The sequence below is a fragment of the Hipposideros armiger genome, unplaced genomic scaffold, assembly GCF_001890085.2.
Source record: "Hipposideros armiger isolate ML-2016 unplaced genomic scaffold, ASM189008v1 scaffold_190, whole genome shotgun sequence".
NCBI classification, from domain to species: Eukaryota; Metazoa; Chordata; class Mammalia; order Chiroptera; family Hipposideridae; genus Hipposideros; species Hipposideros armiger.
Genome location: NW_017731540.1, coordinates 831,300 through 845,025, shown reverse-complemented (window position 1 = coordinate 845,025; position 13,726 = coordinate 831,300). Strand labels below are relative to the sequence as shown.

At 33.0% G+C, this 13,726-nt stretch overlaps 2 protein-coding genes across 11 annotated transcripts in view; one reads left to right on the top strand and one right to left on the bottom strand.

The window, feature by feature from the left end:
• The window catches only part of METTL21A (methyltransferase 21A, HSPA lysine), a 71,443-nt gene that overhangs the window by 27,024 nt on the left and 30,693 nt on the right, over nt 1-13,726 (bottom strand). The window contains exon 5 of one of the 6 annotated variants that reach the window (XM_019652936.1): nt 10,879-10,966. The exons of the other annotated variants lie outside the window; for them this stretch is intronic. The gene's annotated coding sequence lies outside the window, so the exon portion shown is untranslated. Of the gene's footprint in view, nt 1-10,878; nt 10,967-13,726 lie in introns of those variants that run through there. 6 annotated transcript variants of the gene reach the window in all.
• CREB1 (cAMP responsive element binding protein 1) overlaps nt 1-13,726 on the top strand; it is a 57,806-nt gene that overhangs the window by 34,675 nt on the left and 9,405 nt on the right. For all 5 annotated transcript variants that reach the window (XR_002125180.1, XM_019652928.1, XM_019652930.1 and 2 more), the window contains 3 exons: nt 4,573-4,715; nt 8,730-8,912; nt 10,865-11,015. Coding sequence is in view for 4 of the 5 variants with exons in the window: in XM_019652928.1 (XP_019508473.1) it covers nt 4,573-4,715; nt 8,730-8,912; nt 10,865-11,015 (477 nt within the window). In the remaining variant the exon portion in view is untranslated. The remainder of the gene's footprint in view (nt 1-4,572; nt 4,716-8,729; nt 8,913-10,864; nt 11,016-13,726) is intronic.

Sequence of the window (13,726 nt, the reverse complement as noted above, 5' to 3'; positions counted from 1 at the left end):
TTCTTTAGTTTTTTCTTGGAGTCTTTCAGGTTCTCTGTATAGTATCATAACATCTGCAAATAATGAGTTTTACTTCTTCCTTTCCAATTTGAATGCTTTTTGTTTTTCTTGTCTGATTGCTGTGGCTAGGACTTCCAATACTGTGTTAAATAAAGGTGGTAAAAGTAAGCATCTTGTCTTGTTCTTGATTTAAAGAGAACACTTTTAGCTTTTCCCCACTGAGTATGTCAGTTGTGAGTTTGTCATGTATTGCCTTTATTATGTTGAGGTATGTTCCTTCTATTCCTACTTTGCTAAGAGTTTTGTATCATAAATGGATGCTGGATTTTGTCAAATGCTTTTTGTGCATCTATTGATATGACAATGATTTTTATCTTTTCTTTTGTTTATGTGACGTATCACACTAATTGATTTACAGATATTAGACCAACTTTGCATCTCAGGAATGAATTCCACTTGATCGGGGTATATGATATTTTTAATGTATTGCTGAAATCAGTTTGCTAATATTTTGTTGATAATTTTTGCATCTGTATTCATCAGGGATATTGGCCTATAATTTTCTTTTTTTTTATTGTTTTTTTCTGGTTCCAAAACCAATTTTTTTTATATGTAGAAATCGGCTCCATATTCAAAATCTCCAGGAAGAGCAATGTCACAAATCTTCATAAGCTTACTTCAGAGTTTAATAAACTTCAAACTTATAATATTCTTCTTTGTTATTAGTCTAAATTATTTTATGTATATTTTTATTTTTCAAAGGGATGGTTAATTTTTTTTCCACTCAGGTAGTAAGCTAGTCATTTTCTCTATCTTCACACTTAAATTAAGGATCCTAAATGAATATGAAGAAATTGATTTTGTGGTCTAAAGAAATTTTGTTACCAAGAATGTATTGTATGCATTTATACTGATAAGTTCTTTTTTTAAAAATATAGCTAGCTTTAGATTTTAACATTGAAGTATATCTCATGTTAGTATGTAACACATTTGATTCTGAAGCAAATCCAACCAGGTATTAAGTAAGAAACAAGCCATGGGGCTTGTCTGTATATAAATTCTAGGGAAATCTTAGCTGTAGAACTTATAAATATGAGTTGTATGTTGAAAAAAAATCTTTTATTTGCCTTAATTGGCTTGTAGCCTATATCCCGGCAAATATCATTTAAGTAGTAATACCTTAATAATAAAATAGAAGATGCCTGAGACCACACTTATGTAGAGAAAGGGCTGCTTTCTTGAAAGGTTATAGTATCTTCCCTTACAGTCAAATCTCAGTGGGGTACCATTATTTTGTTTTAAGTTTATGAATTCTTGAAACCTAGTCTCTGTGTCTTGATTATAACAAGATCTCTAATAACAAAGTCCTTATGATATGCTTGTGAGGTTGGAGAAATGGGGATTAATTGATAATACAAGATGGGTTTTTATTGGAACAACCCAGCTTTAATTTATTCCCAGAGGAAGTCCTTGAAGAGCTCTCACTTAGGCTCACCTGCCTTGGTATTTTTACCAGCAATTTAGCTGAAAAACACAGAAGCCATGCTTATCAAATTTGTAAATGACAGAACTTTAATAGGTAAGTATCCTAATGGATAGGAGCATAAGTACTTTCAAAGATCATAGCAGCCAAGGGAAAAAGACTGAAATAGGATGAATTGGTGGCGATGACTGTAAAATTTCTGAACTTGAATTTAAAATCTGTTATTCACAGTATAGGATTCTGAATCAATTCATTTTAAAAAGATAATTATGTTCTTTAATTATTACTGATGGGATATGTTGCCAAAAAAGCCAATATACTGAAAGGCTACATTGGTTAAAAAAAAAAAAAAACCACCCAGATTCTGGATTAAGCGAGGGAATTACAATTGAGCCTTGAACAATTCAGGTTTGAACTGCGTGGGTCCATGTTCAAACCCATATTGTTCAAGGGTCAGCTAACATTTGGGAATCCTCATATGCGGAGGGCCAACTTAAGTTATAGTGGATTTTCGACTGCACAAGCAGTTGGAGCCCCTTACCCCCTCGTTCAGGGGTCAACTTCAGTAATCTCGCTGCTTAGACTATGTCTGGAATGTACTTTAAGAGAAAGTGAACTGCAACTCCAAGGGTAGAATGAACAAGATGGTCTGGAGCAATGGTTTGAGAAACTGGTAAGAGAAGGCTAAGAATGATCACTGGCCTCATGCAAAAGAGAAATAGATTTATTTGTAGGTCTAGAGTAGTCACTTTTATACTTTTTTTTACCACAATCCACAAAAAGAAATATATCTTTACAGTTCTCTATATACTACATACAGTTATTCATATATACATACAATTACAGTCATATATAAATATATATGTGTGTGTGTGTGTATACAGATATACACATATGTACAGCATATCTATATATAGGCATCTGAAGCACAAGTTCCACAAAACAGTACTCATGCTTATCATGTGTGATGTTCAGCTGTTTTTTGTTTATTGTTTTATGTTGATTGTAATATACTTCATTGTTTTCATGGTTCATATATGGATTGTGGCCTCATTTTGAAAAACATTTCTCTAGAAACCAGTATTACTCAAAGTGTGGTCCACAGACCAAACTGATAAGTCAGCATCTGCTTAGAAGTGCAAATTCTTGGGCCCCTACCCCATACCTAATGAATTAGAATCTCTGGGAAGGGAACCTAGGAGTCTGTGTATAACATGCTCTTCAAGTGCTTCTTTGTATGCTGAAGTTTGAGAAACAGTGCTCTAGAGCAGCAATACCCAAAAGTGTGATCTGTCCACAGCTGTTTCAAATAGTGATGTTTTCTCATTCACAGAGAGATAAAGGAGAGAGAATCATCCTTACAATAAGAATAGGAGTTTGCTAAATGAGAACAGGAAGATATAGAAAAGAACAACTAAAAAATCTTGGAAATGAGAAATACAAACCAGGGAATTAAAAAACAATGACAAACCAGTAAGTGTGATAAACTAGATACAAGTAGATGATAAGAGAATTGGTAAACTGGAAGGGAACTGAGAAGGTAACTCAAAATGGAGAACAGAAATAGGTAGAAAATGTGAAAGACAGGTGAAAAGTCATGGAGCATAGATAGAGTAAGGTGCTTCAATAGAAGCATTTATAGAATTTCCAGAGGGAAAATTGAGAGGAAAATGTTTAAAGAGGTAATAGAATATTTTTTAAAACACCTGTAAAGGTAATTACATAGGTAAATATAAAAACCAGTATTATTGTAGTTTTCCTTTGTAACTCCTTTTTTCCTATATGATTTGAAAGACAAATGCATAATTATAAATCTGTTAATGAGCACACTGTATGAAGATATAATTTGTGACGATAACATAAGGGGGCAGAGTTTTGATAGACTGTTAAAGCTAAGGTATTAATTCAAACTCAATTGCTAGAAATTTAACATGTCAAAAATTACTTGACTTAGGATTTTTTCCCCTCCTGCGATTATGTTGTTCATTTGAAATATGGTAAAGTTCATTTGTTTTTGTTTGTATTTCATTTTTAGGATTTTCCCCATCCTTGTTGATATTTTGTTTTGAATATGGAAACATTAACAAGGTTCCAAAAGTCACAATTGTACAAAAAAATATATACTCAGAAGTGTCCCCACTCATTTCTTCTATCTGTTTTTACTTCTTTCCCACCTGGCCCTGTAGAAAACTAATCTCATTAAACTCTGGTTTATCCTCTCTGATTTTTTTCTTGAACAGATGAGCATATACATGTATATTTTCTTATTAGACTTTCTTATACAAAAGTATCCATTATTTGATGAACCATAGTTTATTCAGCCATTCTCCTATGTGTGGGCATATAGATTGTTTCCAGTATTTTGCTGTTACAAACCGTGCTACCATGAATATCCTTATGCATATATATCTTTGTACTGTTGGAAGTATATCTTAAGGGTAAATTCTTAAAAGCAACATTGCTGTGTAAACACATTTAGTTTTGTTAGGTGTTGCCAAATTCCTTCCATTAGGGTTATGCCAATTTTATACTCTCAACAGCAATGTATAAGAGTGTCTGTTTTCTTACAGCTTTGCTAACAAACATATTGTTCTGCTTTCTTTTTATCATCACCAGTCTGAGAGTTGAAAAGTTTAAAATCCATTTTTGATCTTTTCCCCCTTAATTTTTAAGAGTTCTTTGTATATCAGGGACATTGCCCCTTTATATATAATACAGGTAAGCATTTTCTCCTAGTGTTGATCATCTTTTGACTTCATTTTTGGTGTTCTTTGCCATGCAAAAGGATTTTTTTCCCCTGTAGTCAATTTTATTAAGCTCTTCTTTACTTGGACCTGGATTTTGAATCACAGGCTTTCCTCACATTCCGTTTAAAGAAAAATTCATCTGAGTTTATTCTAGTCCTCATATGGTTTCATTTTGACATAGATCCCTGGTCCCTTTTTAGTGTACTCTTGTAAATTTTATTTTAAACTTCTGTTCTAAGCACTAGCAGGTTTCTACCAGTTTTCTGATATTTTTCCTATTATCTGTATTAAGCCAGTAACTGTTACTTTTATTTGAATTAATATAATTTTCTATTTTTCTAGGAAAATTTTGAATGACTTATCTTCTGATGCACCAGGAGTGCCAAGGATTGAAGAAGAGAAGTCTGAAGAGGAGACTTCAGCACCTGCCATCACCACTGTAACGGTGCCAACTCCGATTTACCAAACTAGCAGTGGACAGTATAGTGAGTAATAAATATTTCTGTTTTGGAAAGTGAGATAAAAAACTAATGTCTGCATTCTCCTTAAAGGACTCGTATAAGTGCCAACTCTTTTCTCAATCTCAGCTGCCATTATTACATTTCCTTTACTGTTCAATATGCAAATTCTGTAACAAGTATTTTCTTCAGGGTTTTTAGTTAGGATTCCTCAGGTTGTAAGCCCTTTAAATGGCCCTTTGTTTTATGCAGATGCTGGAGAGTCTTAGAAGTTTTTTGAATCACTACTTAAGGATTTTAGTCCTCATGTAATATACGATGTTAATTGAGATAAAGAAAATAATCATTCTTTGATTGTGTTTAAGGCCAAAATGGTGTCATTATTCATCTGTTGTAATGCTTCATCTTCCCTTCTAGCATTTTAACATCATATTTAATGTTTCGTGATTGGGGTGGAGAGGCTTGGTTGTAGTCTACTAGTACATTCAATTATTATTCCTTTTAATATAAAAGTATATAGTCAATTATGATACTGAAAACATAAGGACTGCTGAAATTAAATCTAACAGCAAGGAAAGATTTCCTTTGCAAAATTATCAGTTTCCATTTCTGTGATAGCTCTGACACTTAGGTATCGCTCATCTTTCACCTAAATCTGTTATAAAGTACTTTGAGTTCCGCTTTTGTTTGATCAGAGGCATTTGTGTGAACGGTGCTTTTTGTTCTTTTTCCAATAGCTTTTTGCTCCCAAAATGCCTCACATACTGATTTCTTCATTAAATCCAGTGCTACCCATTATATTCCGCCCCCCTCCTTAATTGCAAATTAAATCTACACATTGAAACTCTTACTCCATTAGTTTTCTAATGCTCTGGGGTGGCCTATGTCAGAAATATATAAGTTTGACTCCCAAGTTAATAGTTGTAGTTCTCCCAAAGTTGAAACTTGGTAAGAGAAGGTATTCTTAATGAAACTTCTTGTGCTCTGTAAGCTTAATAGAGTTCTGTCATCTTTTTCCTTCTTAAGTTCTTTGTTGGCAGAGATAAACAGGTACTATCTATATACTTGTACGTGTGTATTTTTTAGCCAAATAATTTGAGTTATTCAAGATGTATGTTCCAAGACATTGATACATGACCTCAATTTTTCCCCTCCCTTCAGCACGCCTGAGGGATATAGCGTGCGCCTGTAGTGACAGTGATTCACTTAGTGCAGCGATTCACACTTGAACTAGAAAGCATCTCCTTAGGAAAGAGGCATATCAGAATCACAAATAAAGGCGTGAAGTTCAGAAAAGTAGATGTTTAATTTGGCACACTGCTCTCCAGCAACTGAAAATCGCTAGTTTTAAAAGGTTAATACTTTGAGATTTTTAAAAGCTTATTCATTATCTTTATCCCTTATTCTCTCTGTATGTACACATATGGCCTTGATGGAACTGATTTAAAGTTATGTTCTTGTTTGTCATTAAGAATCAATGTAATGACTATTTAGATATACAACAACAGTTATATATCTCTTAACTTGTAAAACAAATATATGGTTGTGAAAATTCAAATGGTAGAGGTCCATAGTATTAATAAAAAGTAAAAATCTTTTTCATCGCTCCCCAGTAGTAAGAGTTTGGTATATATCCTTCCATTCTTTTTCATTCTGTTTTGCATACACATGTTATATATTTTTATGCAAGTGAGACCTACATTATTTGTATACTGTAGACAGATATATACACAGTTAAGTGTATTGTGTCTTTAACAGCTACATTGTGTTTCACTGTATAAGTATAACATTTATTTAAACATTTCCCCACACACACATACTGATGAACATTTAGGACATTTCTACTGTCTCAAACAATGCTACATGAACATTCTTAAATATCTATTAATGTCCCACTGGGGTTGCATCGGAAGAGTAGAGTTGTTCAATCAAAGCTTATTCTGCCCAATTGTCCTTCCCAGTGGCTGTACCAATTTGTGTTCCTTCCATAAATTGGTTATGGTTTTTTATTAATACTATTAGGTACTAGTTTTAGCCATGCTTGGTTCACTGTCTCTGATAATAAATTCTTGTTTCTAGGTAGAAAAACGTGTCTCATTTTGAGCTTGAATTTTTTTGTTGCATTAAATAAAACTGTAACCCATTGTTTTCCTCTTTGTTTTGGCTACTAGAATCTCAGCTAAGTTTATGTTTTTATTATAATTATATTCTTTCCTTCTAGATTTTCTGATAGAATTATTATATACACCTAGAGATGCTTGACTTCTACCTTTTTCTTCTTGTTTTAATGAATTTAGTCTTATTGAAAGCTACCTCAAATCCTTTTGGAATTAATCAGGTGTATAAATAAATATCTAGAAAAACCATATTTGATAGGATCAGACTTCAGACCTCTTTCATATGTATATGATCTCATTTGATTTTTATAACAATTGTATTTACTGGCTAGAACCAGATATTTTTATTTTTACAGAAGAGATAACAGATTCAAACAACAGTTTAGTGATGGAACTTGGACTAAAACCCAATTCTCCTCATACCTAGTTTTCTACTTCTTTCTTCCCACCTTGAGTTCATTGGTATTTAGCCAAGAACAAAGCTATGTGTGTTAAATACAGTGGAATTTGCTTATTAACTATATGAGAAATTATGGTTTGATTCTCTTAACCTTCCAATTCTTTCAAACTTGAAATATCCAGCAATATTAATCTCAGAATAGTTCTTACATGTTACTTTTGTTACCTTGTCTAAGATAAGTAAAATTTACGGGATTAACTAAAGTGGATGGATTGTATACTCGTATGCCAGTATCTTAATTTCCACACATATCATGGCTAAACCAAATCATAGCCATTAACTGTTATTATTTCTTTAATGAACAGGAGATAATAAACTTGCCATATAGAGATGACTTAGGATATTAGTTACTAAAGCTGAGTGACAACTGATCCCAAATTAATTCCCTTCAACAGACAAAAAGTAACATGCTTAAGTCAGACATGTTGACTTATTTAGTTAAAAATCCATTATGCAACTTTATATGTAATAATGTAGTTTTTATCCTTCTGTTTTTGGAAAACTTGAACTCTTAACAACAGAGAAAGTGTCTAGAGAAGGATCCAACTACCTGTCTCAATGCTGGTGTCTAAAGGATTGCTTCTTCCAAATACAATGATTTCTTTCTCTTTTTTTAACTGTTTCCATGTACTCTACCATAAAGGTGAATTCAGCTTTTTTTATAAAGTAAAATATCTGTTAGTATGAGCCAAAGTTGATTACTTTGTAACAGATGAATGACAAGTTTAGTTAATTAGTGGATAATCAACAAAAGATCCTATATGAGAATGCTTGGATATGTAACTTAGAAATAGCAGTAAAGTATTTTTTTTCTAAGTAATATTCTTGAACTCTGATTTTAAACTCCATGAGAGACTATGATAATTAAGTTCCTTAGGACATTTCCGTTGTTTCATTGAGTGGACTTTTGTTACAGTTTTTGCATTGCTAGCAAGTTAGAGAAAAGCATGTACTACTGAACTGCTTTATTAATTATGCATTAAAACAACCCTTTATTGGATGCCTATTACATGCCCATTTCAGTGCTAAGTACATTAAAATAGAGAAGAAAAACCACATTTCCTACTTCCAGAAATTTATTTACTAGTGGAACAGCAAATATTAAACAATATAAATATTAGATAGTTAACGCTAAAATAAAATATGGATCACAAAGTGGTACCTCCTCTGAACTAAAGATCTTCAAAAGAAATTTAATATTTTCTTATTTATGTACTTTTAAAAAATTAACAGACATTATTATAAATTGTAATGTGGTTCAGAGAGTGTATTTGTATTACAGAAATTGGATATGGGTTTCCTGAGCAGAAAGTTACTTGAGTGTACCAAGTCCTTGGCAGTGTTATTTGCTGTAATTCCTCCTAGCTTATGTCTTGCAGATTATTCTACTTTGAATTTAGCGTTTTGTCAAAGTCTTAAATGGTATTAATTAAACTTGTAACAATAAAATTCATTGGGTTTTAGTTGCCATTACCCAGGGAGGAGCAATACAACTGGCTAACAATGGTACCGATGGGGTGCAGGGCCTGCAAACGTTAACCATGACCAATGCGGCCGCCACTCAGCCGGGTACGACCATTCTACAGTATGCACAGACCACTGACGGACAGCAGATCTTAGTGCCCAGCAACCAAGTTGTCGTTCAAGGTAAGACAAGTCAGACTTCATAGGAGAGTGTGGCAAATCCTTTGAAGTGCTAAAAACTTTATAAACTCAGAAAAAGTAAGTATGATACTATTAAAATGTAGTTAACTTTTTTCATTATAGATATTTTCCATGAATTCTTCCATTATTCAAATTGGACCAAAATGTCATGGCATAAAAACAACTATTTTCAGTTTTAAAAATATAACATCTTTCTTTAACACGTCTAGCATTTGGCGATAGAAGAAACAAGATAGGTTAGAGGGAGAGAGAAATCGGGATTTAGGAAAACTAGATTCCAGGGCGGTATCGTGGCCCAGCGGTCTAAGGCGCTGGATTAAGGAAAGCTAGATTCTAGATCTGACTGTATAGATTTGCTATATCTTGCCTTGAGTAAGACCCAACCTCTGTGGGCCTCATTTTTTCTCATGTGTCAAATGACAATTGTACTAAATCACTGATAAGAATATCTGGAGGTTCAAAATTCTGTTTCTCTGCTTTTTATTCAAAAGGAATTTATATCCTCATTTCTAAGATCATTTTTTTATTTCAAATGAAAGCATTATATTCTGAAAAATCTTATACCAGTATGCAACTCTGCTGGTCTGTGGAGAAAAGTAGTAGTTAAATCCTTGATTAATTATAAAAAATAGCTTTTTTCTGTTTGATTTTTTAATTTAATTGAAAGGGCTTTTTGTTGTTTTCTTCCTGTTTGTTTCAGAGGTCTTTATGGATAGGAGTTAACCATTTTTCTTTGAATCCATTTGAATATTTTAATAATACGGTTTATGCCAGATTGAAAATTTGCATTTGAGGAAATAATAAAGGTTTCTAAAAATATTTTCATTAATATGTTTTGCCTCTGTTAGGTAATGACAGTTGTGCCCCTTCATCATGGCTAATCCTTGAATAATCCTAAAACATCAACTAGAGAGAGTCATCATTTATTTAAAGGGCCCTAATGTATTTACAGAACATATTCTGTTACTAAACAAATAATATTTGAAGAAGATAATATTTTGCTTATTAATGGGAGTAAAAAACACCTTTTCACTTTACATGCAGGTACTCAAAAATTGTAAAGCAGGATGTCAGTGAATTTGAATTCTGAACGTCAGTTTGAAGATGGTAACATGTTTAGTATATAAATCTTTTCCACTCAAACTACACATGTTAATTAATGTTAACAAATACAGATAATTTTATAAAAACCTTCAAATTCTTTCAGATAGTGTTAGGTTCCATATTCTTAGGAGGGCATATTATTAAGCTGCTTTTAGAAGCAGTTTGACAAGTAGTGACTGTTTCTTTTCACAAGTGATGATGGATCATTTAGTTAGAAGAACAAAACTTTATTTAGCTGTTATTATTTACATTAAATCAATGTTTACAATATAATTGGCATCACGTGGTACACTTTCTCATACTTTTTCATTTTGTTTCAATTAGAAATTTATAATAGTTGACCATAATGCTTTATTTTCTCTTCCATTTTGCTATTTTATGAAAAATCATGGTCGTTTTTATGTCGTGGCAAGAGTCTACTTGAAATTTTTTAATATGAATTTACCAATATCAAAGGAAGACATTGAGGACTATACTCTATCTAGGAAGATCATCCAAGCTGTGCCCTACTTACCTTTTAGACTTAAGGTTGGTAAGCATGTTAACAGAATAGAACTGCATTCCAATGAAAGATAAATAAACAGCCCAGCAGACATAGGTTAAGACCTCTTTTGTCCAAGTGTCTATACTAATAAATACATTAAATTGAGAATTATTTCTCAGTAAGACCCAAAGAGTAATGGTTCTTTCAACATTTTAGTCAGAATCATCTGTTCCTTTTATTCCCCTTTTAATCCAAAATGTATGTTTAGATTGATGATTGACACATGTAGTTTTACCAAGTCACAGTGCTTCAGTGTCTTACACCATGCTCACCATTTTCTTTTCAGCTGCCTCTGGAGATGTACAAACGTACCAGATTCGCACAGCACCCACTAGCACCATTGCCCCTGGAGTCGTTATGGCATCCTCCCCAGCACTTCCTACACAGCCTGCCGAAGAAGCAGCACGAAAGAGAGAGGTTCGCCTAATGAAGAACAGGTACATATACTGCATTTACTTAGATTATTATAAGTCAGGTGTGTCTTCAGAATGTGACAGATGTGTGTCTTTGTGTCATTTACATCTGCTGGCAGTAGGATCTTTGTGTTGAGTTTTTTCTGGTAGAATTAATGGCTCTTGCTAAAAACTTCTTTATTTAATAAGCTGCACTTATGAGTTGGTTAATGAGATTATGGATCAATCTTTGATCATAGAGTAGTTCTCTTTCATGCAATTTCTCCATGAGACTTTTAGTGCACAATTTGGTATGTTTTCACTAGGCTTTAACCAACTAGCTAGGCTATTTAAAAATTGTTTCTTTCCATGAGTAGTATATTTCAAGAACATGAAGAATTTCATTATGTATATTAAAATTAAATGTTAAGTTTTATTTATGTTAGGTTTATTTGTAGTTCAGTAAATAAATATATTATGGCCATCCATATCTTAATGAATATTACTTTTACTTAAAATAATAACAGTTTAACACCTAAAGATTCTTTGGAAATAGATTGTCTAAAAACATCTTGTTATTGACAAAAATCTTAAAATAGTCTTCAACAATAAAAATGCTACATATCAAAAATCTGTGAAATGTGGGCAAAAGCAATTCTCAAAGTAAATTCATAGCTATAAATGGTCTTATCAACAAACAAAACAATATCTTTATTTACTTATATTTACCTTAGTATTTTTATTAGCTTAGGATTTAAATATTTAGCTTAGGATTTTAATATGGAAATGACTTCAGACAAAGTGAAGAAAATGAAAATAAGGTATATAAAGATATAAAAAATTATAAATTGCTGAAAATATTCTTCTGCCATTCACCCCAAGATTCTTCAAACACTATGAATAAAGTGAAAGAATATGAATAAAGTGAAAGAAACAGAGAGGGCCAGCCGAGTGGCTCAGTTGGTTAAGAACTCACTCAAGAGTGTGAGCTCTGAGCAACAGGGGCCGGTCTGATTCACGGCCCAAGCTGAGCTGCCAACAGGTGGCAGGATGGCTCAGTTTAAAAAATAAACAAACAAACAAACAAACAAACAAATAAATAAATAAATAAAATTAGAAGCAAATCTGATCTTAAGAAATCTCAAGTAAAGGCTAGGTTGTAAAATTTAAAACTGCACTTACTGTAGACATTAGTTCTAAGCAGATATAGCGGAGCAAATCAGATAGAAAAGAAATCGTCTTGATTATAAAAACAACAGAAAGACTTCAGATTATGTCTCTGTAGCTTGCTTTGTGGAATGGAAACGTTTCACCTTATACAGAAAAGACTAAGAGGCGGTATAATTATAATGAGCGAGGATGTAGCACTGTAGCTTCTTGTCTACTCTTTTGTATAAAGGCTAGCCCAGAGAACTGCCCATTTATGAAAACTCATTAATTTAACTGGCAGACCAAATGTTCTTTATTCTCTATTCATTTGATTTATGATACACCACTCCCCTCCACCCCACCCCCCCAAGTAGGGACAGGGCACATGTAGCTATAGTTTCTAACAACCTTTGCTTGCCTGAGATCTTCAGAGGAGCTACCTGACGTACTGTGGAATCTTTAATAAAATACTTCCGCTTCCCACTGACTCTGCTGTAGCTCCCTTTTCCCTTTCGTCCCAGATTGCTGCTGCTACTTTTTCAACTTCCATGCACTAGAATCCAACTTTTTTTGGACTACTATATCACTCCTATCTGTAAACAGATACAGATTCCCTACCAATTTAAAATTCTCTTTTCATTTTACCTTATGGAGTATTTGACATTTTTAACTGCTCATTCCCCTAAACTTAGGTTTACTCACCTAGTTTTCTGCCCACCTTTCAAATTTTCCCTTGGAACTTTCATCCATACCCATGTATTTCAAGAATCACCTATCTATGCTGATGCTTCCTAATTCTGTATAATTTGACTTTGACCTTTTTCTTGAGATACTATTTATTAAGGGCCCAGTATGTGCTGTATACCTAGATTTTTAAAAATATTTTTATTCTATCTACAATGAGGGAGAAACTTATCTTCACTTTATAGAGGAGATATGGTTCAGAGAGAAATTATGTATCTTGCCAAAGGTCTCACTTTTTAAGAAATTGGTGGAGCTGAGCCCTAGTTCCTTTTAGGGGAAAATGGTATTTAGAAATCAAGAACTGAGCACTAGGTATGCTCTTAACTACTGGGGTTTCACACTGGTAGGTCCTCTCGAAGGACACAGCTAAGAAATAGATATGTATACTAACTCATATATGTACACATCTGTATTTCTGTATCTGTATATTACTACAATAAATGAGTCTATACAATGTCTCTGACTCTGATCTGTAACCAGAGTTCATTTTAGCCTTCCCTCCTGTGCTTATTTGTAACATCTTTCTTGACAAACTTGGCTTCCTATAAAGTACAGTTTGTTTACATATTTGTTTAGTATACGTATAAAATAGTTTCAGAATTTCTAACTTGTACCTTGTGAGAAACAAATTAACCAGTTATATAATACAGTATTTATGTACAGTTCATTTTGTTTATAGTCTAAAGTACCAGTGAAAGCACTGTTTTCCAAGTTCCTTAATTTGTTCCTTTTTTCCTCTATCCTCTTCAGTGAGGTTGTGTCATACATTTGCAGTACAGTTAGAATTGTCAGCATCTTCATTCAATTTTAGGATTGCATATAGTTAACTTTACTCTTTGATGCCATGTATCTACCATCACAGT